General features: G+C 32.1%; 1 protein-coding gene and 1 long non-coding RNA gene across 3 annotated transcripts in view; one reads left to right on the top strand and one right to left on the bottom strand.

Moving 5' to 3' along the window:
• Nucleotides 1-21,615, bottom strand: part of LOC114944027 (UDP-glycosyltransferase UGT5) — a 72,161-nt gene extending 50,546 nt beyond the window's left edge. The window contains exons 1-2 of one of the 2 annotated variants that reach the window (XM_029319730.2): nt 20,285-21,615; nt 7,651-7,870 (exon numbers count right to left, since the gene is read on the bottom strand). In XM_029319730.2, coding sequence (XP_029175563.1) covers nt 7,651-7,870; nt 20,285-21,419 — 1,355 coding nt within the window. In that variant the 5' untranslated portion in view covers nt 21,420-21,615. The remainder of the gene's footprint in view (nt 1-7,650; nt 7,871-20,284) is intronic. The other variant, XM_029319729.2, reaches the window with a different exon arrangement.
• LOC114944028 (uncharacterized) lies at nt 20,153-21,972 on the top strand. Its single transcript, XR_003822106.2, has 2 exons — nt 20,153-21,444; nt 21,516-21,972. It is a non-coding gene; the product is annotated as an uncharacterized LOC114944028 (long non-coding RNA).
• Nucleotides 21,973-22,855: the final 883 nt, after the last annotated feature.

Raw genomic sequence — 22,855 nt, 5'->3', positions numbered from 1 at the left:
TATATATAATATATAAATTATATATATATATATACATATATATATCTATATATAATATTATATATATAATATATAAATTATATATATATAATATATATATAATATATATATATATATAAATTATATATATATATATATATGCTTCTCAACTTCTGCCCTACTGATAATGCACTCGTAATTTTTTTATCTAAAATCGAGAGCTATTTCTTTGAGTTACGACGAACTTTGGACCTACAAAGTGTCGCGGAGACTTTCCATACTTTATCTTCCGTTAGGTGGATTTTTTTATGGCGAAAATTTGTAATTTTTCAATTATATTGACTCGGAAGAAAGAGAATTTAATAAAAGAATTTATAGAGAAAACATTATTATTATTATAGAAAAAATCATTAGAGATGATAAAAGATTGAAAAAGGGGAAATGAGTTTAATTTTTTGTGATGAAAAATGTATTAATTTTAAACTTTTGAAAAAATCTGCCTTTAAAATATTTCACGATAAATCCGAAACTTCAACTAAGGGATCAAATAATCATGTGCGTACCAATTCTCTCGAAACTTCAATTAATTGACCTCTCCCGCGAATAACCCGCATGTTTAAACAAATCGGGGAAAATCGTGCTCTATCGATTTACTTCGTTCATTATTACATCGGTTTGGCAGACTATTTTGTAAGTTGGTGGAGAAAATGTAAATATTCCAATTCCGCGAATTGCGCTCTTCCATCAAACATTTGCTTTTTGTTGAACGTTCTACCGTTAATTAATTCCTTTCATTATCGAGACTGCATCATGCGCACGTGGCTTTCTATTATTTTAGCTGCCATGCAAAGCGAGTGTCATTGCAACGCAAAATTGTAACATTAAAACCACGCTCACCTTTTCGCAAAACACCCTATATTTTCAACGCACATTGCTCATATTTATTTAACAATACATTTCGTATTAGAATTCCAAGATAACACGTAAAACTATGTTATCGCAGTTTCATGCAAGTCATTTATTTCTATTTCTATACGTATGTATGATATATTAATTAAAAAACAAAAAAAAAATCTAAATAAAGTTATCTTGTCTATATTTTAAAATAAATATTCTTAATCTATCATATCTACCTACCTATATATAATCATACTTAATTGGTCGATATCACGTGTGTTATTACGATATGCGAAATTTATTAAAATAAATCGTGCAACATTTTCAACGACGATAGAAAAAGGAAGATAATTTGTAGAAAAATTGTGTGCATATCCGAGATCGCGTATCGCAATTTTATCGTAACATATACCCTACATTTTCGTAAATGCACACCATACGGTAATTACCACGTTATGGATCCGCGTGACAGCGGCATCATTGGCGAAATGATGTTAGCGGCGCTTTCAATAATTCGGTATTCTCTTCGCTCATATAATATCGCATTCGAATAATTGCATCGTATTTTCTAAAACAATGCGGATTCATTATAGCGTGTTGAATGGCATGACGCACATCTGATCCATTTCAATAATCATTTTCCCATTGTCGACATGTGAAACATTGAAACGCGTGTCCGATTTGAATCGATGTATAAATTAGAAACTGCGTTCCACGCAGGCATTACGAAAATGGAAACTCACATTTCAATCCCTTGATAAATATAAAAAGAATTCAATTATCTCTTTAAATATCAGGAATTGACTCAGAGGGATAATTTACGCGCAAGAAAATTTTAAAAAGTTTCTATATAAATCAAATATCCATACATATACATATATATATATATATATATATATATCTTTCCATAAATAAAATTTCAATGTGCATATATAATCATGAGAAATTAAATCTCAGTTTATATATAAATATTCATTAAATTTTAAAACATTGCGGTCAAAGTAACCGACTTAAATACAGTTCCATGATAAATAAATGAGTAAAAATTTAAAATTATATAACTAATATTCTTTATATAGTATATATCTTTTCATATTTTTTATAATTATAATATCTCTCTATATACACAGAATATACATTTTATTATAATTTTTTTATATTTATAATCCCAACAGATAGAAATACGAAAGACAAAAGATTATAGCTTAGAGGATCATCCTCTAGAGGTCAAATGTATAAATTCGTGTCCGCAGACGATATTATAATAAAACTGGAATCGCGCGTATACTTATATACAGGATGTCCCAAAATTAATAGGGTAAACCTATTATTAATGTCGAGGAAGGCCATCATTTTTTGCATGTTCTCAATTTTTGCCATCATTCATCTCTTCAGAACTAAACCTTAAATTAAAATTCCATTAAAGTAAACTCTACATGAAATTAATAAATTTCCTCTTGCATCAGCTTATAACAATACTTATTTAATACAAAAATTCTGCAGTTTATTTGTGCACAAAATATGGCGCTCCTAATAGAGATGACATGAAAGAATAATACAGAAGTAATAAAAATAAGATTAAAAGCCTGTATCAAAAGATTCGTACTTTTCAATCTGTATATTCAATAAAAAGTGATCCAAATTAAAGTCGATAGAACAACGGCAGCATCTCCTTAACAGGTTTACTGCCAGTTCTGGGACACCCCGTATATATGTATATATATATATATATATATATCACTCGAGTTTAGCAAATCCTTAGCTAAAGGTCCAAGGCGCGCCGGCTCGTAAATCCGACGGCATCGTGATTACGCCGACGTTAAGGAGTGTCGTACGACGCGAAAATGAGCAGCCGGGCGCAACAATTTCATATCCCTCTCTGATTTATTAAGCCGGCTCTCTCTCGCTCGACCGGATTATTCGCGCGTCACCGGAGCGTGTATCGCGCGAAAAGAATTTGCGTATATCGGCGATATTAGGCACGTTTTATCACCGCAATGGCAAATTCATTATCGCGTTTAGCTATTTCAAATTCGCACGTGTAATTCGCAGCTTCGATAAATTCATCGGCCGCATAGCTTTAATTAATATAGTATCCCGCGCGATATCATATATTCGTATATAAATTACAAAAACACAAGCGCAGGGAGAGATACGCGATCTTAATATATTTAAATAATAATGACGATTTAATTATATTTTTATATAATTGCAATAATGTATATAACGTTGATAATAATTATATTTTGCTTGATAGTCGTTAATGAAAATGGGATATTCCCCTTGGAATTAATTTCTGCATAAACGCGTTACGTAAAAGAGGATAAAAGAACGTAATTTCCTTATAAACTCACGATTGTTGGCCATTTCCAGGGTAATTAGCGGTTCGCGAATTTTTGCACGATGATATACATCGGTGCCGCCTCGTTCCGCTAAATTAAACGTACCCGTATTTCATAACGATTCTCGCGATGAGAATTCGCAAGAGTATCGTAAAAAACGATTGCCACCGGCAAACTGTGGGATAATCGTAAATAATAATCGTGCGATATTAAGTTACGATCATTAGTTTCATAATTCCCTACAATTACTCCCGCTTCGCGCGATCAACGTCTGTAATATTGGTAGATGAATAAATATTTATATTTATTACGCAATGTAAAATAAATCCGTTCAGACGTATCGAGAAACACTTAATCAGCAGAAAATCCTGAATAAGAGAAATTGTAACACACGGAGTAAACTTTCCACCCTCATCTCATCAACTACGATTCAATTAGAGTTAAGTTTTTGTTAGGATTAAGTTTAGGGTTCAGTTTTTTTTTCTTTCTCCTTGACACGCCCCAACAATTAGCAATGAATTCCTCACACGAATAAATGTAATTTTTTTTTTTATTTCAACTGGAAATGTCAAAGGTGAACATATAGTATTAATCATCTTCTAAACGACATATTTGATATTTTCTCTAATGACGTAGCATTAATATGATAATTTCGAAAAAAGGATATGGTTTCCTTGAAAATCTCGCGTTTGTTGTTGCCGTTAAAACTGCTTTAAAAACACTCGCGTATAATTATAATAATAACACCGTCATTTTTTGGCGCATTTCGCAAAATGCAAATCTCATGTTAAAGAGAGAAAACAGAAAATCGCGTACACAACACTTTAATACGAGACTGCAATATAAGTCCAAAAGCCGGAGGTGAAGCTTAGGTGCTACTATACTGATTATAATGACACAAACCAGCGTTATTAAAGTCACAAAGACGGATAGAAGTTTCGCGGAAAAATATCATCACAAATGTCAAGTTTTCAAAATGGCATGCATGTTCTTTCCGCAACTGATTCTACGTTGCAGCATATTTAGCAGAATCTCGCTCTCATGCGGGATATTACATTTTTTTTTTAATTTCAGGAATGTTGAATAAAATATGAAAATGAAATAAAATCGCGCGAGAATTTCACGCATCAAAATATTCATTAAATAAAACTTTCAATTAAATGAGAAGGTCCATTTTTTTCATAATTAAAATATCAAAAGCGCAAAAATTTTCGAGCTGTATATATCATTTGTATAGACATGTTAAATTAATTTTACCAAATAATTAGAATACCACGCAAATAAAACCATGTAATTTCTTCGCGGTTTACTCTTTATCTTTCGGAACTGTAAAATCCAGTCGTCAATCAGGTCTCCTCGGGGTCCTCTACAAAGGCAGGGAAACGCGTCGTAAAATTCTAAAAAAGTTGCTTACGTCAAATAAACGAAGGTACAGTTCCTTGGCCTCATCCCACGGGATAAACCTCCCCTTCTTTTCCCCCTGTACCCTCTGTTCGCCGATCTTTTGCGCGTTCGACACCCCCGAGTATACCTCGGAGACCGGTTATAGTTCGCGGCTGATTCAGTAACGAGGGCGCGTACGGTTAACAAGTTGACCGTACTTGGAGAAGAGAGAGAGAGAGAGAAAGGAGGAGGGCAGCGTTGAATAATGTAAAATTTCATTTCGGTCTCCACCTCGTCGTCGTCATCGACGGGGCGCGCGTCCGTTGATTCGGTACCCCCTGTGAAACATTTAATGCTCGCGAAATTTCCCATGCGATTTCCCACGCCGGACGAGAAGCGCGTGCGCGCTGCTCGCTCGTCGATCGACGAAGAAGAAAAGAATTAGGGGGTAGGGCAAAAAGAGAGTACCGGAGAGCCATCCGGGGAACACGTTCGCTCTTTCCGCGATTCGTGCCTCGAATTTTCAACGAGGGGAGTAGTGACGAAAGGGAGGGAAAAAAAAATTGCCTGCCAGAGGGCCAAGAGTGCCCTGGATATACCTTCTGGACCCTTTTCTCCTTTCTTTCAGGATGTCTATAGCGATCAGGGAAATCTTGCGAACCGGGCATTGTACCAGGGAATTTTATAAATCTGGAATTGTCAGGGAACAGTCGGGAAATTTTACTATTTATCTGGATTTTTCACATTATTCTATATTTGTCTTAATAATTTGAAATTTTGAATTATTTTAAATTTCCTGACTTTTCCCTGACAATTCCAGATCTGTAAAATTCTCCGACAATGTCGGGAAATTTTATAAATTTGGAATTGTCAGGGAACAGTCGGGAAATTTTACTATTTATCTGGATTTTTTCACATTATTCTATATTTGTCTTAATAATTTGAAATTTTGAATTATTTTAAATTTCCTGACTTTTCCCTGACAATTCCAGATCTGTAAAATTCTCCGACAATGTCGGAAAATTTTATAAATTTGGAATTGTCAGGGAAAAGTCGGGAAATTTTACTATTTATCTGGATTTTTTCACATTATTCTATATTTGTCTTAATAATTTGAAATTTTGAATTATTTTAAATTTCCTGACTTTTCCCTGACAATTCCAGATCTGTAAAATTCTCCGACAATGTCGGGAAATTTTATAAATTTCGAATTGTCAGGGAAAAGTCGGGAAATTTTACTATTTATGGTATCTAGATTTTTTCACATTATTCTATATTTGTCTTAATAATTTGAAATTTTGAATTATTTTAAATTTCCTGACTTTTCCCTGACAATTCCAGATCTGTAAAATTCTCCGACAATGTCAGGAAATTTTATAAATTTCGAATTGTTAGGGAAAAGTCGGGAAATTTTACTATTTATCTGGATTTTTTCACATTATTCTATATTTGTCTTAATAATTTGAAATTTTGAATTATTTTAAATTTCCTGACTTTTCCCTGACAATTCCAGATCTGTAAAAATCTCCGACAATGTCAGGAAATTTTATAAATTTGGAATTGTCAGGGAACAGTCGGGAAATTTTACTATTTATCTGGATTTTTTCACATTATTCTATATTTGTCTTAATAATTTAAAATTTTGAATTATTTTAAATTTCCTGACTTTTCCCTGACAATTCCAGATCTGTAAAATTCTCCGACAATGTCGGGAAATTTTATAAATGTTGAATTGTCAGGGAACAGTCGGGAAATTTTACTATTTATCTGGATTTTTTCACATTATTCTATATTTGTCTTAATAATTTGAAATTTTGAATTATTTTAAATTTCCTGACTTTTTCCTGACAATTCTAGATTTATAAAATTCCCTGACAATGTCATTTATAAATATCTCAAGGATTTCATGATTTAACATTTAATTGATTTATCATATAGATATATGCAAATTATATATTTGGCAAAAATAATACTAAAAAATCGGGGAAAAAATGAATTTCTGGTCTTGGAAAATCTGAAAAAATCAAGGAATTTTGGACACTCTATCTTTCAACTCCCCGACTGTCTATCTTCTCGGAAAACGAACGAGAGACAGCGGTATGTAAAAGCGTCGGATGAAAAGAGAGGGATGTCAATGAAGAGCATTGAAAATACTGGGCGAGAGAGAGAGAAAAATAAACGAAGAAAAGAGAGAGAGAAAAGGAGGTTGCAAGTGAGCCGGATTAACGAGGCGCCTCGGCTGCAACGACGATGCACTCGCCGGATATCCGGTATGTCCGGACGGCTCGTGAGATATTCAACGGAGCGAATATCCGCACAGAGATTATGCGATTCTCCTTTTTTCACCCCGCGATCCTTTTTCCTCCCCCAGCTATACGACGCTTCTCGCGCGCGAGAAATTTTCACGTGACCGATATCAGTGGGAACTTACACGCTGTAATAAGTAACTCTGCGTCGGGGAAATATACATCGGCGAAATTCCAGAAAATCATCGCGTCGAATATATATATTCTCGCCGACGAAGTTAATCTCGGATATGCTCCGAATAAAATAATAATCGCCAATTTTAATTATTAATCTGGCGACGATTTTATATTCTCTTCTCGAGATCTTCTCGCTAATGAGCAATTAAATTATCGCGAAATGAATCGGCAGATTTATATGTAACTCGTTTCAATGTAGCAGAACATACAGGGTGTATCTAAATAAGCGCGAAAAAATTTAGATGAGATTCTTTGTAGAAAATTAAAGAGGGTTTCTTATATCCCTCCCTGAGGAGTTACACTTTTCTAAAAAAGGGGGTTAATAAATATCTTTTTTATTAGTGGAAAATATCCACCAAGTTTTATTTTCTAAATTTGCCTGAAATTTGAGAAAAAATAAACCTTCCTCCTAATTTTCGATAAAGAATCATCCCCTAAAATTTTTCGTATATGTATATATTTTATACATATATAAGTTTTTTCGAAGAAAAGAAATTTGTTGTTAGCTTCTTTTCCTCAGCATACGTTTATATTTTTTAATCGAACGAAACTGAATAGCAACATACCTGGTATCGTTGAAACAGGCGTCCACAGCTTGTCTAAAGTATTGTTCGTTGAAATTATTGAAATCTAGTACTATCGCGGCACCTCTGGTCTTCACTGCAGCCGAATTATGAAACTGATCGCCAAACATCGGTATCAAAATCGACGGGAGTCCTATGTAGACAGACTCCGAGAGTCCGAGAAGTCCTCCGTGACCCAAATAACACTTGATATTTGGATGATCTGTAAATACAATAAAACAAAAATTATATTTAATCAGTTAAGACACTGAGGATCACGTCTTATATACAGGTCGGACACTTCTACATCGACTACATGCTGTCAAGCATGACAAAATGTAACTAATATAGCTGCCAACTCAGGCCGATTTATTCAGTGTGCGCCAGCGCAGATTTTTTTATTTTGACAGTTTTTTGATAGATCTTGTGCACAATTGAAAAAATGTTAAAAATAATCACGGTTAAATATTAAATATTAAGAATAATTTTTATTAAATGATTTAAAAATAGTGAAATATATTATTATATGACAGGCCTGAGTTGGCTGCCATATTGATTAGATTTTTTATACATTTCATTTTAATGAGTGTCCTAATTTGTATATAAGATGTGCTAAAGACTCTCGTAGATCAGTTATAAAGAAAACTAAGAAAAAGAAGGAATAGATAAAAAAAACATGTAAAAAATGTAAAAATTAAAGTAAATAAAAAAAGTGAAAATAATTTATCTCGTTTATTGGGCCTTTGAATCAATTGAAACGTTGTTTTAATTTAATAGCAGTGTACTATTGGTATTTTAGCAGGCTGCGTAATAGCTTTTTCAACGATATTGTAAACAACGGTTCAATTTACAAAGCCAATGGCGAGTGCAAAATATTCAAATCGCAATTTGCACTAAAAATGTCAGGGTTACAGAGAGCCGGGCACGTAACGCACGTAACGGACCGTTACAAATGACTCTGATCCTAAATGGAATTGCCAAGAGCACGTAATCTTCCGCTTGCGCGACAGCTCTTAATTGATTAATTACGCATGCATTCGCCGTCGCGCGCGTGCACTTATAACGAAAAATCTATAATTAACAATGCAATTAACAGGCGAATTACGGGTGCGAGTCGGTAATTCGTAATTGATTGTGACGTAAATTACAAGTTTAATCCATTAACGACCGCGTATTGCGTTGATAATAATCACGGGTTCGAGCATTAGAGATGTCGAGACAAAGAAGGATATTCCTTCGCGATCGCTATACATTTTTCGCAGATGGTATATCAAATTCGAGAGAAAGAAAGAGAGAAACAAATTTGCAATTACTATTTTCTGTCACTCGGATATTTGATGTATAATTACTTCAAGGAATATATAAGAAAGATTAAAGAGCAACATAAAAAATGTAATTCAAATTTGCATAATCTACATATCTCAATATTTGCTAATATAATCCTTGTACATCATCATATTTGGAGTTCATTAAAGATACATTTACAGTAAATGCTATAATATAAATCTGCATAATTAATAGAAAAAAAGAGATAACTTTTTAAGCTCAGAGAACTTAATTAGTTCACTAATATCAAATTCTAAGGTTTTACGATAATTCTTTATTAATCCTCCCATTTTCTTTCTGCATAAAACAAAAAAAGAAATATTATTAATTAATTCATTCATTATCAAATTAATATTTTTTAACAATTCTATAATAATTTCACGCAGTGAAACACGCAGATATCTATCTTTTTTGTATATTTTTTAATCCTTCTCTCTCTTACTTTCATTCTCTGGCTGTTTATATATTCCTTCTTTTCGTTCTAGCGTTGACCTGAGTGTATGAAATTATTATAGATTTGTTAAAAAATATTAATTTGATAATTAATTAATTAATAATATTCACATTTTGTTTTATGCAGAAAGAAAATGGGAGAATGTGTAATGTAAAATTAGGAGGATCTCCTAATGTCAAATTCCATTACCACTAACCCGCGGAATATGGGACATATACGCGAATATTTGCAGGGATTTACATTACACGTGCTCCCATTTTCTTTCTGCATAAAACAAAATGTAAATATTAATATTTAATTAATTATCAAATTATTAATTAATTAATGTATTTATTTATTTATTTAATTATTGATTTTATTAATTTTTTATTAATTTATTTTTTCATTATTAATTAATTAATTAATTATCAAATTAATATTTTTTAACAATTCTATAATAATTTCGTACACACAGATATCATATCTTTTATATATTTTTTTTAATCTCCCTTCCTCTCTCTTTCATTCTCTAGCTGCTTATATTCCTTCTTTCCTTCTAGCGTCGCTCCTAATGTCAAATTCCATTACCAAGAACTCGCGGAATGGGACATACGCGGATATTTGCAGGGATTTACATTACATATCCGCGCACGAATATTTCCACACTACCACCTGGGAGAAAAATGCGCCTCGTCTCAGAGGTTTCGCATCATTCTCAATGCATCCGTATCATCTCTCCCGGTATACGTCGATACGTGACAAGGGATATCTATCGGTCTGGCCTGAATTTTTGCACAGCGACGCGCGCGCGTAAAATATGCCGGTAACGAAAAATCAGAAAGAGAGGGAGAGAGATCTTTCGCGTCGTGTAAGATTCCGAGATTTCTCCTCCATCTCTATCGCGAGGTAAATCACGCGCGATATAAAATCCATCGTGCATCTCCATGCACCGCGTTGCGTTGCACGCGAATGGATGCTATTCGCAGTCGTAGGGTGACACGCGATTCGAAAAGATAATATTAACAAGAATCGAATAGATTTTTATTCGTACAGAAATTTCAATATTGCAACTATCAAAAAAAAAAAATATTAATAAATATAATATTATAATTAATATAATATCATAATTTGAATATTTATGTAATTATAGTAATATAAATATAAATATGTATATATATATATATATTTATAAAATTATATTAAAAATATTAGATGTGATAAATACTATTTGAAAAAAAATATTGATGCGTGTATGATTAATTTTTAAGAATATATAATAATTTATATTGATGCATTTTCTTTATTTAAAAATTTGTCTCTCGCTCTCTGTCTTGGAAAAGTTGATAATGCAAAATAACAAATTCACGTAAATATCCATAAAGAAAAAATACTTAACATATTAATGCGATCGATATTCCAATTAAGACACAAGTTAAAGGTGATCCTTCTCATTCAAGAATTTTCTAACTCCGGGATATAATGTATCTCTGGTATTGCATAAAAGATAAGAAGAAAAAAAGAAGAAACTGTGAGAGAACGTAACGCGATCTCGAAGGGTTCGTGAAAATAAGGGCGGAAAGAGCACGGAAAATACGGAAGTAGCTTCGAGCAGGCAAGAGCGAGCAAAAGAAAAAGAAGTAGAGAAGAGAAGAGATCAAGGTACAGCAGTCACGAAGTGAGATAATAAAATTAAAGCGATCGATCGTAGTGTCTGACCAACTTACGACATAGTTTCAAATAGATTATCCTCCGAAATACAGAACTACCTCGAAGGATAGTTAAGAAAAGAGAAAATTTAAGTTTTTTGTTATTGCATTATATATACATATAATAAGTGCAACAACGCACCATAAATATTAATAAAGAATTATTATTTTTATTATAGCAATATAACAATATTATTAAATAATTATAATAATATAAATATATTCTAATTTGAATATTTATATAATTATAGTAAAGTAAATATAAATATGTATATATATTTATAAAATTATATTAAAAATATTAGATGTATATGATTAATAGAAGATTAATACTGTGCAACGATACGAATTCAAAAAGCACGAGATCACGAATTAATCTCATTTTAATTATATTTTATCAATATAACGTTAATAAATATATAAAACACTTTTGTGTAAATATTTAACACATTTATGTGTTAATTTAACATATTACTGATCTGTTAATTGAACTTAAATGTTAAATTATTAAAACAACTGAAAAAATGCAAAAATAACACAAGGTGCATCTATTTTTAATTTTACACAATAAATATGTTCTGCTTTATTAGTGGCAAGATTTATCTGTTAAAATATTTACAGAAAAAATTTTTAATTTTCTATTTTATAATATAAGTAAGGATGATCAAATCTACAATTAATATATTTTTTGTTAATTTTTACATTAAAAGTATGTCAATCTTACACAAAATTTATTTTAAATTATTTAAAGTTTTGCATTTCTTTTGTGTTAAAATATTAACACAATATTTGTGTCTCCATTTAACATATCCATATTATGTGACCGTTTGGGACATATCTGTTAAATTTGGCAGAAATTTTTCAACTGTGTACAGCTGCACGATTAATACGAGTATGATCGCGGATTCGATGTAAGATTACACGATATTCGTTACAAAATTGTGCGAGCGAATACGATGGAGTTCTTTCTCTCTCAGAAAAAAAAAGTTTCTCTTATTCTACTTATCAATCTTTCCAGGGCCTCATCCTTGCTGAATCCGTTCGTATCGAATATTCGCAAAGTATACGCGCGGAAGCTCGATAAGGAGACAGCGATATCTCCTCCGTTCGCGAAATCACTGTTTACGCTCGAACGTGCACGGAAATACGCATCACGTCGAAATCGATGAGCGATCCTGAAACTCGTTTCAGGCCCGCCCCAGGATACGCGGCAATTTTCGGCGATGTGGAATGTAGAACACATTCGTATAAGAAGAGGAGAACGATAAGATTAAAAAAGTCGCGTATGTGCGCGCAGATTTCGATCGCGAATTTTTCTGTGTTTACTCGGGATTCGTGAGTTTTCATCATAAAGATGAGAGAGAGATAAGGAGAATTCATTTTTCGCCATTTAACATATTAAAAGCATAAGAGCGTGGAAAGAAAAAGGACTAAAAGATGGTGAAAAGAGGAGAAAAAGAAAAAATAAAATAATCCACTAAATTCGAAGGCACATATGAATTTTGCAAGTCATATAATTCTGAGCTTTTACTAAAGATAAGCACATTTTTTATCTCGAAAGTAATATATTGCGAAAATGTAATTTTATACCACATATACACAGCCAGATACGTAAAGGCATAAATAAAGAGGAGTATGGAGAAAAATAAATTTTTTAATCTCATTTTCTGCTCTGTGTTAAAAGAGGCTTGTTTTAAATGCTTATATCAAATTATCTAAACTTAATCTTCTCTATTTAAATTGCGTGCTTTGAGTACAAGTAATGTACTAATTATGCATTCAAAATTATTCATAAACGTGATGGCAATAAGTAGATAATAATTAGGATAATTAAATTACAACATATGCGCGCATAAAATTAAATGGAAAATCTCAAACATAAATGTTTAATATTATCAAAATATATATATAAATATATATATATACCATGGTATATGTATGTATGTATGTAAAAAAAAGAGAAAAAGAGAAACGTTGTCTTATGCAAATTGCGACCTAATGGTCGGTGTAAGAAAAGTTCAAGATTACGTAATTGCTGAGCAGAAAATAGCAGACGTAGCTATTTGTATTCATTATGAAAATTCTACAGAAAGGAATTCTGAAAAAAAATAATCCAAAGAATGAGTTATGACGCACGTGGCCTTAAGATACTGTATAATCATTCCACAAAAGCAACTCGTGCACGCATGGGTGCGTGAGAGCATTGCACTGCCATTGATTTAAAAAGCCCTAGTACATTTAGGGCAAAGTACAAAAAAGAAGCTAATTGCCTCAGTTATAGAGAGGACAAAGAAGACAAATATGAAGAAAGTCCTCTCAGAAATGCTATATGCATTATAATACAAAAGAAACCATTTTTTAATAATTAATTAACTCCATTAGAGCTTCTTCAATAAAATTCTGAACCTTATAATTAGTAAAATTTACAAGAAAAATATGCGGTGAAAAATATTTACACAGATATGCCAGGGATTTCTTGTTCGGGAAAAAAGTTCGGATTATTATTCCACAATATTTCTAAAGAAGTCATTCACTGGTAAAATATATATATATATATAACATTAATTTGTCAAATTGCACCGAGCTTTTTATAGCTTTTAATTTTTTCTTGTTTTCTAATTTTTAAAATTTATTTTTTTATTATTTTGTTATATATATATATATATATATATATATATATATCCTCATTAATTTGTCAAATTGCACCGAGCTTTTTATAGCTTTTCATTTTTTCTTGTTTTCTAATTTTTTAAATTTATTTATATATATATATATATATATATATATAACAAAATAATAAAAAAATAAGTTTTAAAAATTAGAAAACAAGAAAAAATTAAAAGCTATAAAAAGCTCGGTGCAATTTGACAAATTAATGAGGATTACATAAGGCTTTATTTGCGAGCGATAATGGATGAAAATTATATTTCAGCTGTATTAAATATATTAGAGTACTCTAAAATTATTAATAATATAATTTGCGTCCATTATCGCTCGTAAATAAAGCCTTATTTAATCCTAATTAATTAAAAAAAATTAATTACGTCCCTCTCTGGAAAAAATCTTGCGGACGCCCATCCTGGTAGACATATTCCGAAATAAAGTAACTTACGCTCACCATGGATGATGGACCGTCGCGAGGAGCATAAGGAATCTGGTGGCAAACGCAGGAGAAACCGAGAAAGAGAGAAAGAGAGGGGTAGATGAAGACGATGAGGGAACGAGGGTGGTTCTCGGCGTAGCCGAGGGAGGTTTAACGGTGATTTATGTTGCCGTCGGGTCGTTAGCGAGTTGCCTAATTAAAGTCGTTTCACTCGACAGAGGCCGAGCTGCAAAAGTGCTTACGCGAAAATTCTCGCGGCAGTCTTCCTTGCCTTCTACCCTGCGTTCTTGTCGGCTTTTGCCTTCTTTCTGCGGATATAAAGCAGACAGTACTGTCTGTCCCTCTCCGAATCATCGAAATATTCAAGCTGCCAAATCATTCGAGACACGTTATCAGATATAGATAAATTATCGAAAACGGGTCTGATTAAAAATAAATAAAAATCTTGTAATACATTTCTTGCTAACTCTTTACATTACAAATATTTTTCTCTCTTGTAGTCTGTCTGTCTTGTCTCTCTCTTTCTCGGCAGGTATAATTTTGCGCTACACACTTTTATAAAATTATTTTATTATTATAAAATTTAAAGCCAAACAAAGTTTAATAAAAAATCTAATCAATATATCGATGCATGTACAGCAAAATGAGATTGATAATTTTAAATCATGACGTTATGTTAATCATGCAAGTGTTATTATGACTTTTAAAATAAGATAAATAATAGCAATCGCAGATTAGATCAAGAACGATAATCTCATTCATGATTTATATAATTGATACAATTATACATAATAATATATAATTATATATAAAAAATTATAATTGATATATAATTATATATACAATTATTTTTCCTCATACGTTTACAATTATATATATATATATATATATAATTATCTAATAAGTCTTATATATTGTTGGTTAATACACGTCTCTCTCGAACAGAATTCTAGGAAGCATTTCACATATTCTCAGTTAGAAAAGACGCGCTCAATTCCTCTCGTACGAAAGCCATCCAAATATTCATACTGCCGATGCCTTTGATAATTTCCAGCGTCAAGTTTGCTGCCAATTATCCCGGATACTCGTCCGTGTATCACTATTCCAGATTTGGCGCAAATCGTTTTCCAAAAGCGGCAAAAGCTCCTCAAATATGCCGAGGCCGGCTTTCCAGGTTCGGCGAACTATTTGACGCTCGCTTCCACGTGGCCCGGGCCAAATAGCACATACCGTAGCTGCCGTACGATTTGGAGGATTCGAAAGCTGCTTTCAATGTTTCGCGGACGCCGATTCCGATTTCCCCGCGAATTCGGCGCGATTAGTTAAATTTCGACGCGCGCGCACTCGCTTAACCGGAGAGAATCCCGGCTCTTTCCGGAAGTATTCCAATTTCTCGCGGTCATGGCCGATGATAAACACGTTTATTCGGGTCGAATAACACATACCCGACGCAACACACAGATCCAGATGATCTCATAACACGAATTATTCTCTCTCATTGTCTTTTCGCGCGCGATTTTGCATAATTCTAATTCTCGTGCGTCACGAGTCTAAAGTCTTTTTTAAATCGCACTCGGTAAACAATTTTTTTATATATAATTGTATATAAATAATTGTATAATTATACATATAATCGTAAAATTATATGTAAAATATGTCTATTTTTATACATAATTATATATAAATTATAAGGATTTATACATATGTCAAATTATATACAAAACATATATATTTATACATATGAAGAAATACTTATTTATTATATATATATATATATATATATATATATATATTTATATAATTATATATAAAAAGCACGTTTATCTAATTATGTATGGACATATTTCATAAATAATTTTGCGATTATATGTATAATTTTATATATTTCTATATAATTTTATATTGTTATATATAAAAAATTTTTTACCGGGCAAATCTCTCTCGATAACCCGAAAACATTTATTTATTATTATCATTCAGTAACTTGATAATGTCTTAGAATATTAGGTATACAGTAGGAAAATTTGTGTTTTTACCGAGCAAATTTTTTACCGGGCAAATCTCTCTCGATAATCCGAAAACATTTCTTTGATTTATTACTATCATTCAGTAACTTGATAATGTCTTAGAATATTACGTATACGTATCCATAAAAAGAAGAGGAAAAACGATAGTCTTTCAAATTAATGAAGGCAAGAAAAGCATGATAGCCTCTGTCAATAAGAGACATTATTTTTAGATTAGCTACTGCTGACATATAACTATGCGATTACAAAAGTCAGTGAATTGTTACGTATTACGTATTAGAATACAGGCGAGTTTTATATTTTTTGTAATAGTATCGCTGACAGTGAAATACGCTTGTAGATTGTAAAGGTAATTCTATTCAGCATAAAATTACCAATGGCGATTGTATTACATGAGCACACAAAAAGCCATAATAATCGACGTGAAAGTGACATTCGATCGTCGTATCAAATAGAGAAAATTTTACACATCACGCATTAAATCATCAATCATTATAGTGATTAGATAAGTGTTGATGCAACATCAAGGCTTAGATATATGTGTTTACCGACTATTACTCAATGTAACTAAAACACAGCGGAGATAAAAAAAATGGGAAAAAGAGATAAATGCAATAAGCGGACTATCGATTATAGAGGCCTTTGAAAAAAAAATAGCTTCACAGTCGAAATCGCGTTTCGCGAAAGCGTGTAAAGCCGATCCTGTGGGATAAAAGGGAGCATTATTATTAACAGAAAACAGAGTGAGACCGGAAGGAACGGACAAACGGGATGTTTCCATCCCGTTCCGCCGTCAGTACAGTTTAACCGCGAACAGCGCGATAAAAAGGTCAAAAAAATGGCAAAAAAATAAGGGAAAAACTCGAAAAAAAAAATCGCTCGCGCAGGTGCAGCCGTCGATCATCGGGCGTGCCCACGTATAGTGCGAGGGCAATAAAATATGTCAAAAGGTATCTAAAACGACTCGGTGAAATTTTTAGCAGGGCATTACCATTGCAAATTCGTGCGCGCGCGCGCGATTTGACTCTCCCTGCTATAAAAGAACGCGGAAACGCGACTGTCGCGATGCGAAATTATATCCGTGACTCCGGATCGACGCGACGTCACGCGCGAATTTGTCACGCGATCGATATTATGACGTTAGTTAGCGTAAGGAAGCCTTGACTGTAGATAATTAACGAATCAAACGTTTTACATAACTGTTGCGTACAATTCTATTATTTGAAATATTATCGCGAAAATTATATAATCACGATTGTTAGCGGAAAAACTTTGCATATACAAATGTGTATAGGTTATCAGAAAATATATATTTATGTCAAATATATTTTTATGTCGAGATAACTTTGCAGTTATATTTTTTGCGTTTTTTTAATAGACACTTATTTAAGTTTTATTTTTTTTATAAAAAATTGAAAATGTTTTTATAATTTTTTGACCTGCAGATTATGCAGAAACATTTTTTTAGTGATAAAAACTCATATTTAATCATGTTAATTTTGTGCAAATATGAATAATATACACTATGGACAATAATTTATTTTTAATTTTAATTTTAATCGTAAAGATTTTGAGGTTTGGAGAAGTAAAATGATGTATTTATTAGAATATAATTTACCTGTTAGTAAAATATAATTTTGAATATTTTCTGTACGTTACAATTAAGGTCTATTTCCTCAAATAAATCATTAAAACAGTAAATATGATTGAGCTTTGTAATCTAAACATACCTCTATAAATAAATCATTTTTATCACAATTTTTACGATTAAAATTTAATTAGATTAAAAAAATTATTATTTATAGTGTACATTATCCAGATGTAAATAAAATTAGCACGATAGCAATTAATTAATATCAGCGATAATATGAGATAAACATCACATGGACACAGAGTGATCACTTGCTGATCATTGTGTGTCCATGAATTGGTTTTTATATTTTACATAATAATTTAATGAGATTTTATCACTAAAAATAATAGTTCCAGATAATTTACAAGATCATGAAATTATAAAAAAACTTTCAATCTTTTACAAAAAAATAAAACTTAAATAAATGTGTCCATTAAAAATGTCAAGATAAAAAACTGTGAAGTAATCTCAACATAAAAATATGTTTGAGTCTTATAATCTGCACACGTAAATATTTTTTTCTTTTTTATATACTTTTCAATCTGTTAATAGATATGTCAAACAGCATAAACATAGAAAACCATACATATTTCCTTTGCGTTAGTTAATTAATGAGTAAAATAATAAAATATTTACAATCCTAACAAACTTCTTACGATTGAATATAATTCAGTTATATACATATTTAACAGTTGAGTGATAACAAAAGTAATCAATTGCATGAGATTTAACTTTCTTATAACAAATCACAATATTATCAAAAGAGAAAGTGAAAATTAAAAAGCGACTCTTTGATAAGAGTGATATGTCTCTTCAGGTTAAGACTTATCTTATCTTACAAAATGATTCTTTGATAAGAGTTAATGTCTCTTCAGATTAAAACTGGATTTTTTAAATATATATATATATATATAAAACAAGAAGTCACATATCTCGCTTATTCCTTTTTTCAATATTAAATCATATGATAAGTTATGACAGCCAATAACAGTAATACACTTTTATTTAATCTCGCAATTGTAATCTCGCAACTATTATATACAGCCAGTTAAATCCAAGTAACGTAACATTAAAACTTGAAAGGATAGATTGCTATTTCTCGTGTCCGCGGGGACTTGGGTAACTCGACGGAATTATAACTCGCCGTGTGATAATAATAATCAACTCTTATTGTTAGTCACAGTTTCGCGCATACACGCGCGCATATTGATGTTGCAAATTTAGCTTTTAGTTTAGCTCGCAATGCCAAGGTTACACGCATTAAATCATCTCTCCGTGTAATGTATATTAAATAGCAAAACGTATTATAATATCTCAAAAGCTTTAGTAAATCACAGTAAGATATAAAAAATAATTATTAAGGTATATTTAAGAATTATTAAAAAAAAAAAGTACATTTTTTTAAATATACATTATTTAACCAAAAGTAATATACGTAAATATATTTTTAGAAGAAAATTTTGTATTGGCTCAGATGTCTTGAAAAATTCTTCGTTAATATATCATAATTGGGAATTTTGAAATACTTTATCTAATGAAGTTTATTATAATCGTTAATATATCATAATTGGGAATTTTGAAATACTTTATATAATGAAGTTTATTATAATCTATAAGTTTGAATTTGAACTTTCTTTGCTGAAGTGTTCGTGATGAGCTTTCTTTCTTATTTTTTCTTTAAAAATTCAACTTAATTATCAGTGCATTATTATGCATATAATGCACAATGTTTTTTTAAATATTTACGTGTAAACTACGTATTATTTACTACTTAAGAAAACCTAGCATTTATCACGTACGTAAATATTCTATTACATGTTTTTAAACACTACTTATATACAATTTTAAACATTACGATGCATTTCATGTATACAATTGTTTGTCTACATTACAAATGTACTTATATACAATTTTAAATATTACGATGCATTTCATGTATCATCATTTTATAACGTTCATGTTTAAAACTCACAATTATTTTAATTATTAAAACCAGTCCAATGTCGCAATCAACAAATGACTTTTCGCGTTATATAGAAATGAAAAATGCAACGGTTTTTACTATCAACTTTTTCGGGAAATGAGTAGAGAAACATGCATAAAACACTAAAAATATATTAAAACGCTAAAAATAAATTGAAAATGTTTCCTTTTTCTTTTAAAGTATAATAATCAAACGCGATAAAAAATAACTAGAAAACATGACTGCACTATAACTGAATTCTACGGTAATTAATTATAATTGGTCTCACATGTGCATATCCACCCATATACGTATATAATCTCCGCAGTCGCATTAATGTCAGATACAAGTCAAGCTCTAATCTAATCAATACTGATATAGCGACTAGATTCTAAATAACTCTCTATGCAAACAAAAATAAAACATTCATTTTTTTCCTCACTTACTCATGACGTCAAATTGAGGCAGCCACTTCCTGGTCATAACGTTGTCCATTTTTCGCGGCGACTCGTCGCTCTCCCACTTCCAAATCACCTTTCGAGGAATGGACTCGATCACGTTCAGAATCGCGTCCAGCTTCTCCTTCGGCATGGTCGTCGATTTAATCATGGAGCCGAGGCTGAAGTAGAGCACTCCTTCGTCATTCGCGCTATCGAGGAATTTGGCGATGTCCTTTGGTACCGGATTGACCTTGGGCGGAATGTGAAGGCCACCGACTTCGATCACGTTCGGCAGTTGGGGTCTGCTGCCATGAAAGCTGTTGTGGGTGTTCACCAGCAACGCTCTCGACTGCCGAGCGATTTCACTAAGCTCAGGAAGATCCGGACCGAACACTTCGTTGGCGATGGCTTGATCGGCGGGCCGGAACCAATAATCGTAAGCTGCGTTAAACAACAGCAATGTCACGGCGTTTTTCATTCTGTCGATGAGATCCATGGGCCTGGTGAGGCCGAAAAATATATTCGGGATGTAACTGGGATTGTCCTCGTTGCCCATGTCCTCGTTGGTCCAAGGCATGATCTGGTGTGACGAGAGGGCCAGGTAGGGCGCTTTGAAATGATGAATGAAGCCCAGGAAGCAGTCGGTGTTGAAGTTCTCCGTGAGGATCACGTCGAATTTCTCGTCGCGTCGAAGGAACTCCGTGATCAGTGGGTGTCGCAGACCAGTCTGGCACGCGAAATCAGCCATGGACCTCAACAAAAGAAGCTGGGTCGCTAGGAAAAAGCGCGAATGACTGACTTGATGAAGATCCACAACGTTGACGTAGACACCCACCTTAGGATCCACCAAACTGATGTCCTTGTAATTAGGCAGCGGTTCCTTCGCCTTGGCGCTGTCAGTTCGCGGAAAGTACGAGATCACGGTGATTTCGTGACCATGGCGAGCCAATTCCTCCAGAAGCGGCTTGAACACGTCGAAGTGACTCTTCCCGAGATGTCCGAAAACACTCAGTATCTTGAATTTCGACTTGTCTGTATTTACAAACTTGGTCTCGTTGACGGCTGAACAATACGTCGAGGACACGACGACGAGAAGAAGAACGACGTGCGAGTATATCCGCCACATGTCGCGAATTTGCATATTGGAAATGAGTATCTAATTTACGGTGAGTAGACGCAATAAACGTAAATCAATAATTATGTCAGGCAATGATCGACCTTCGCCTTTGCCAACCAGCCGGCGTGCAGTCAATCAATCTATCTGCCTGTTCGCCCGATGTGTGTCTATACCCAACTGCTTGAGTTCAGTGCCTATTCGACTATAATCAACACATATACGCTTCCAATATGTCGACGCAGCGGTAGGGATTCAGGTTCCCCACGAATTCTCTTGCGGAAATATTCCACGACAGTGACTAATTGCGAGATAAAGATAAAATTGCAATTAAGTAATAACGCTTGATCCAATAAATCGCTCGTACAATAAAAATTTATTAGCGTGATCCTCGCATTTTTATGCGATTATCAATTTTATTAAATCTATAGGTTTAGAATTTTCGAAAATAGGTTTAATATATTAGAAAACTAGTAGCTATTAATATTAATAAACTGATAAAATTAATAATGTCAATATAAACGGTCAAGAGTTAAAAATGATCTATTCTGTCTTATAAATAAAATTTGTATACTTATTATTATGTTTATTTGTCATGATTTATGCGCACACAATTCTTATATATATATAATTAAACTGTTATATATTTATTGATATAATTAATATTTATCGACTATGTTTTTAAGTAAAAAATAAAATATCAAGATAGGAATAACGCTTGCTATTACGTCCCTGATGTTGTTATAAAGAGACTCACGTGCATGTTACGTAAGCATACCGGATGATTACGATTCGATTCGAAAAATTTTAATTCGAAAAGATTTATTTTTGGCTTATATTTTGATCACCGCACGTAAACAAGAATTTTGTAACAGTCTATTCTTAGATAAAAGTTTCTCATGAGACCTTTAAAATGTTCCAAATAAATTAGAATATACAATTTCTATCAATAAAAATTATAAGTGCATTATTATTTTTTTTTTCAAAATTGAATACTTGATGAGCGCTAAATGTTGCATTTGCTGTAGAAAGAAAAAAGAGAAAGATTATAAATATTATATACATATATAAATATATTTGCATTTATAAAAAATATTTTTATGAGTGGAGCATTGTAAAAAAATATATATTCAGCTTACGATTTAAATTGTAAATAAGTATTGCTCAAATTTTTTTAATAAAAAAATATATGATTTTCAAAAATAATTTTTATTAGAAACATTGCTGCGGATAAATCAGTCGATAAGTTATCACAGTTGTGTATCGCAATATACAATATATGTACATTTTATATCTTCAAATAACTCATAGTCATCATTACACATTTGTCAAATCATGCAAGTCACTCGACATAAGTATACTATACGATGACTTTGAACTACCAAAATCTTACGTAATATTTTTTTATAATTCTAATTGCTTTTCTTTTCCTTCTTACGATTTTTTTCAAAGATCTCGTATTA

Source organism: Nylanderia fulva, unplaced genomic scaffold (genome assembly GCF_048542155.1).
Source record: "Nylanderia fulva isolate GAGA-0341 unplaced genomic scaffold, ASM4854215v1 Scaffold20, whole genome shotgun sequence".
NCBI classification, from domain to species: domain Eukaryota; kingdom Metazoa; phylum Arthropoda; class Insecta; order Hymenoptera; family Formicidae; genus Nylanderia; species Nylanderia fulva.
Note: the sequence above shows the minus strand (reverse complement) of the source record. Positions and strands in the feature narration are given on the sequence as shown.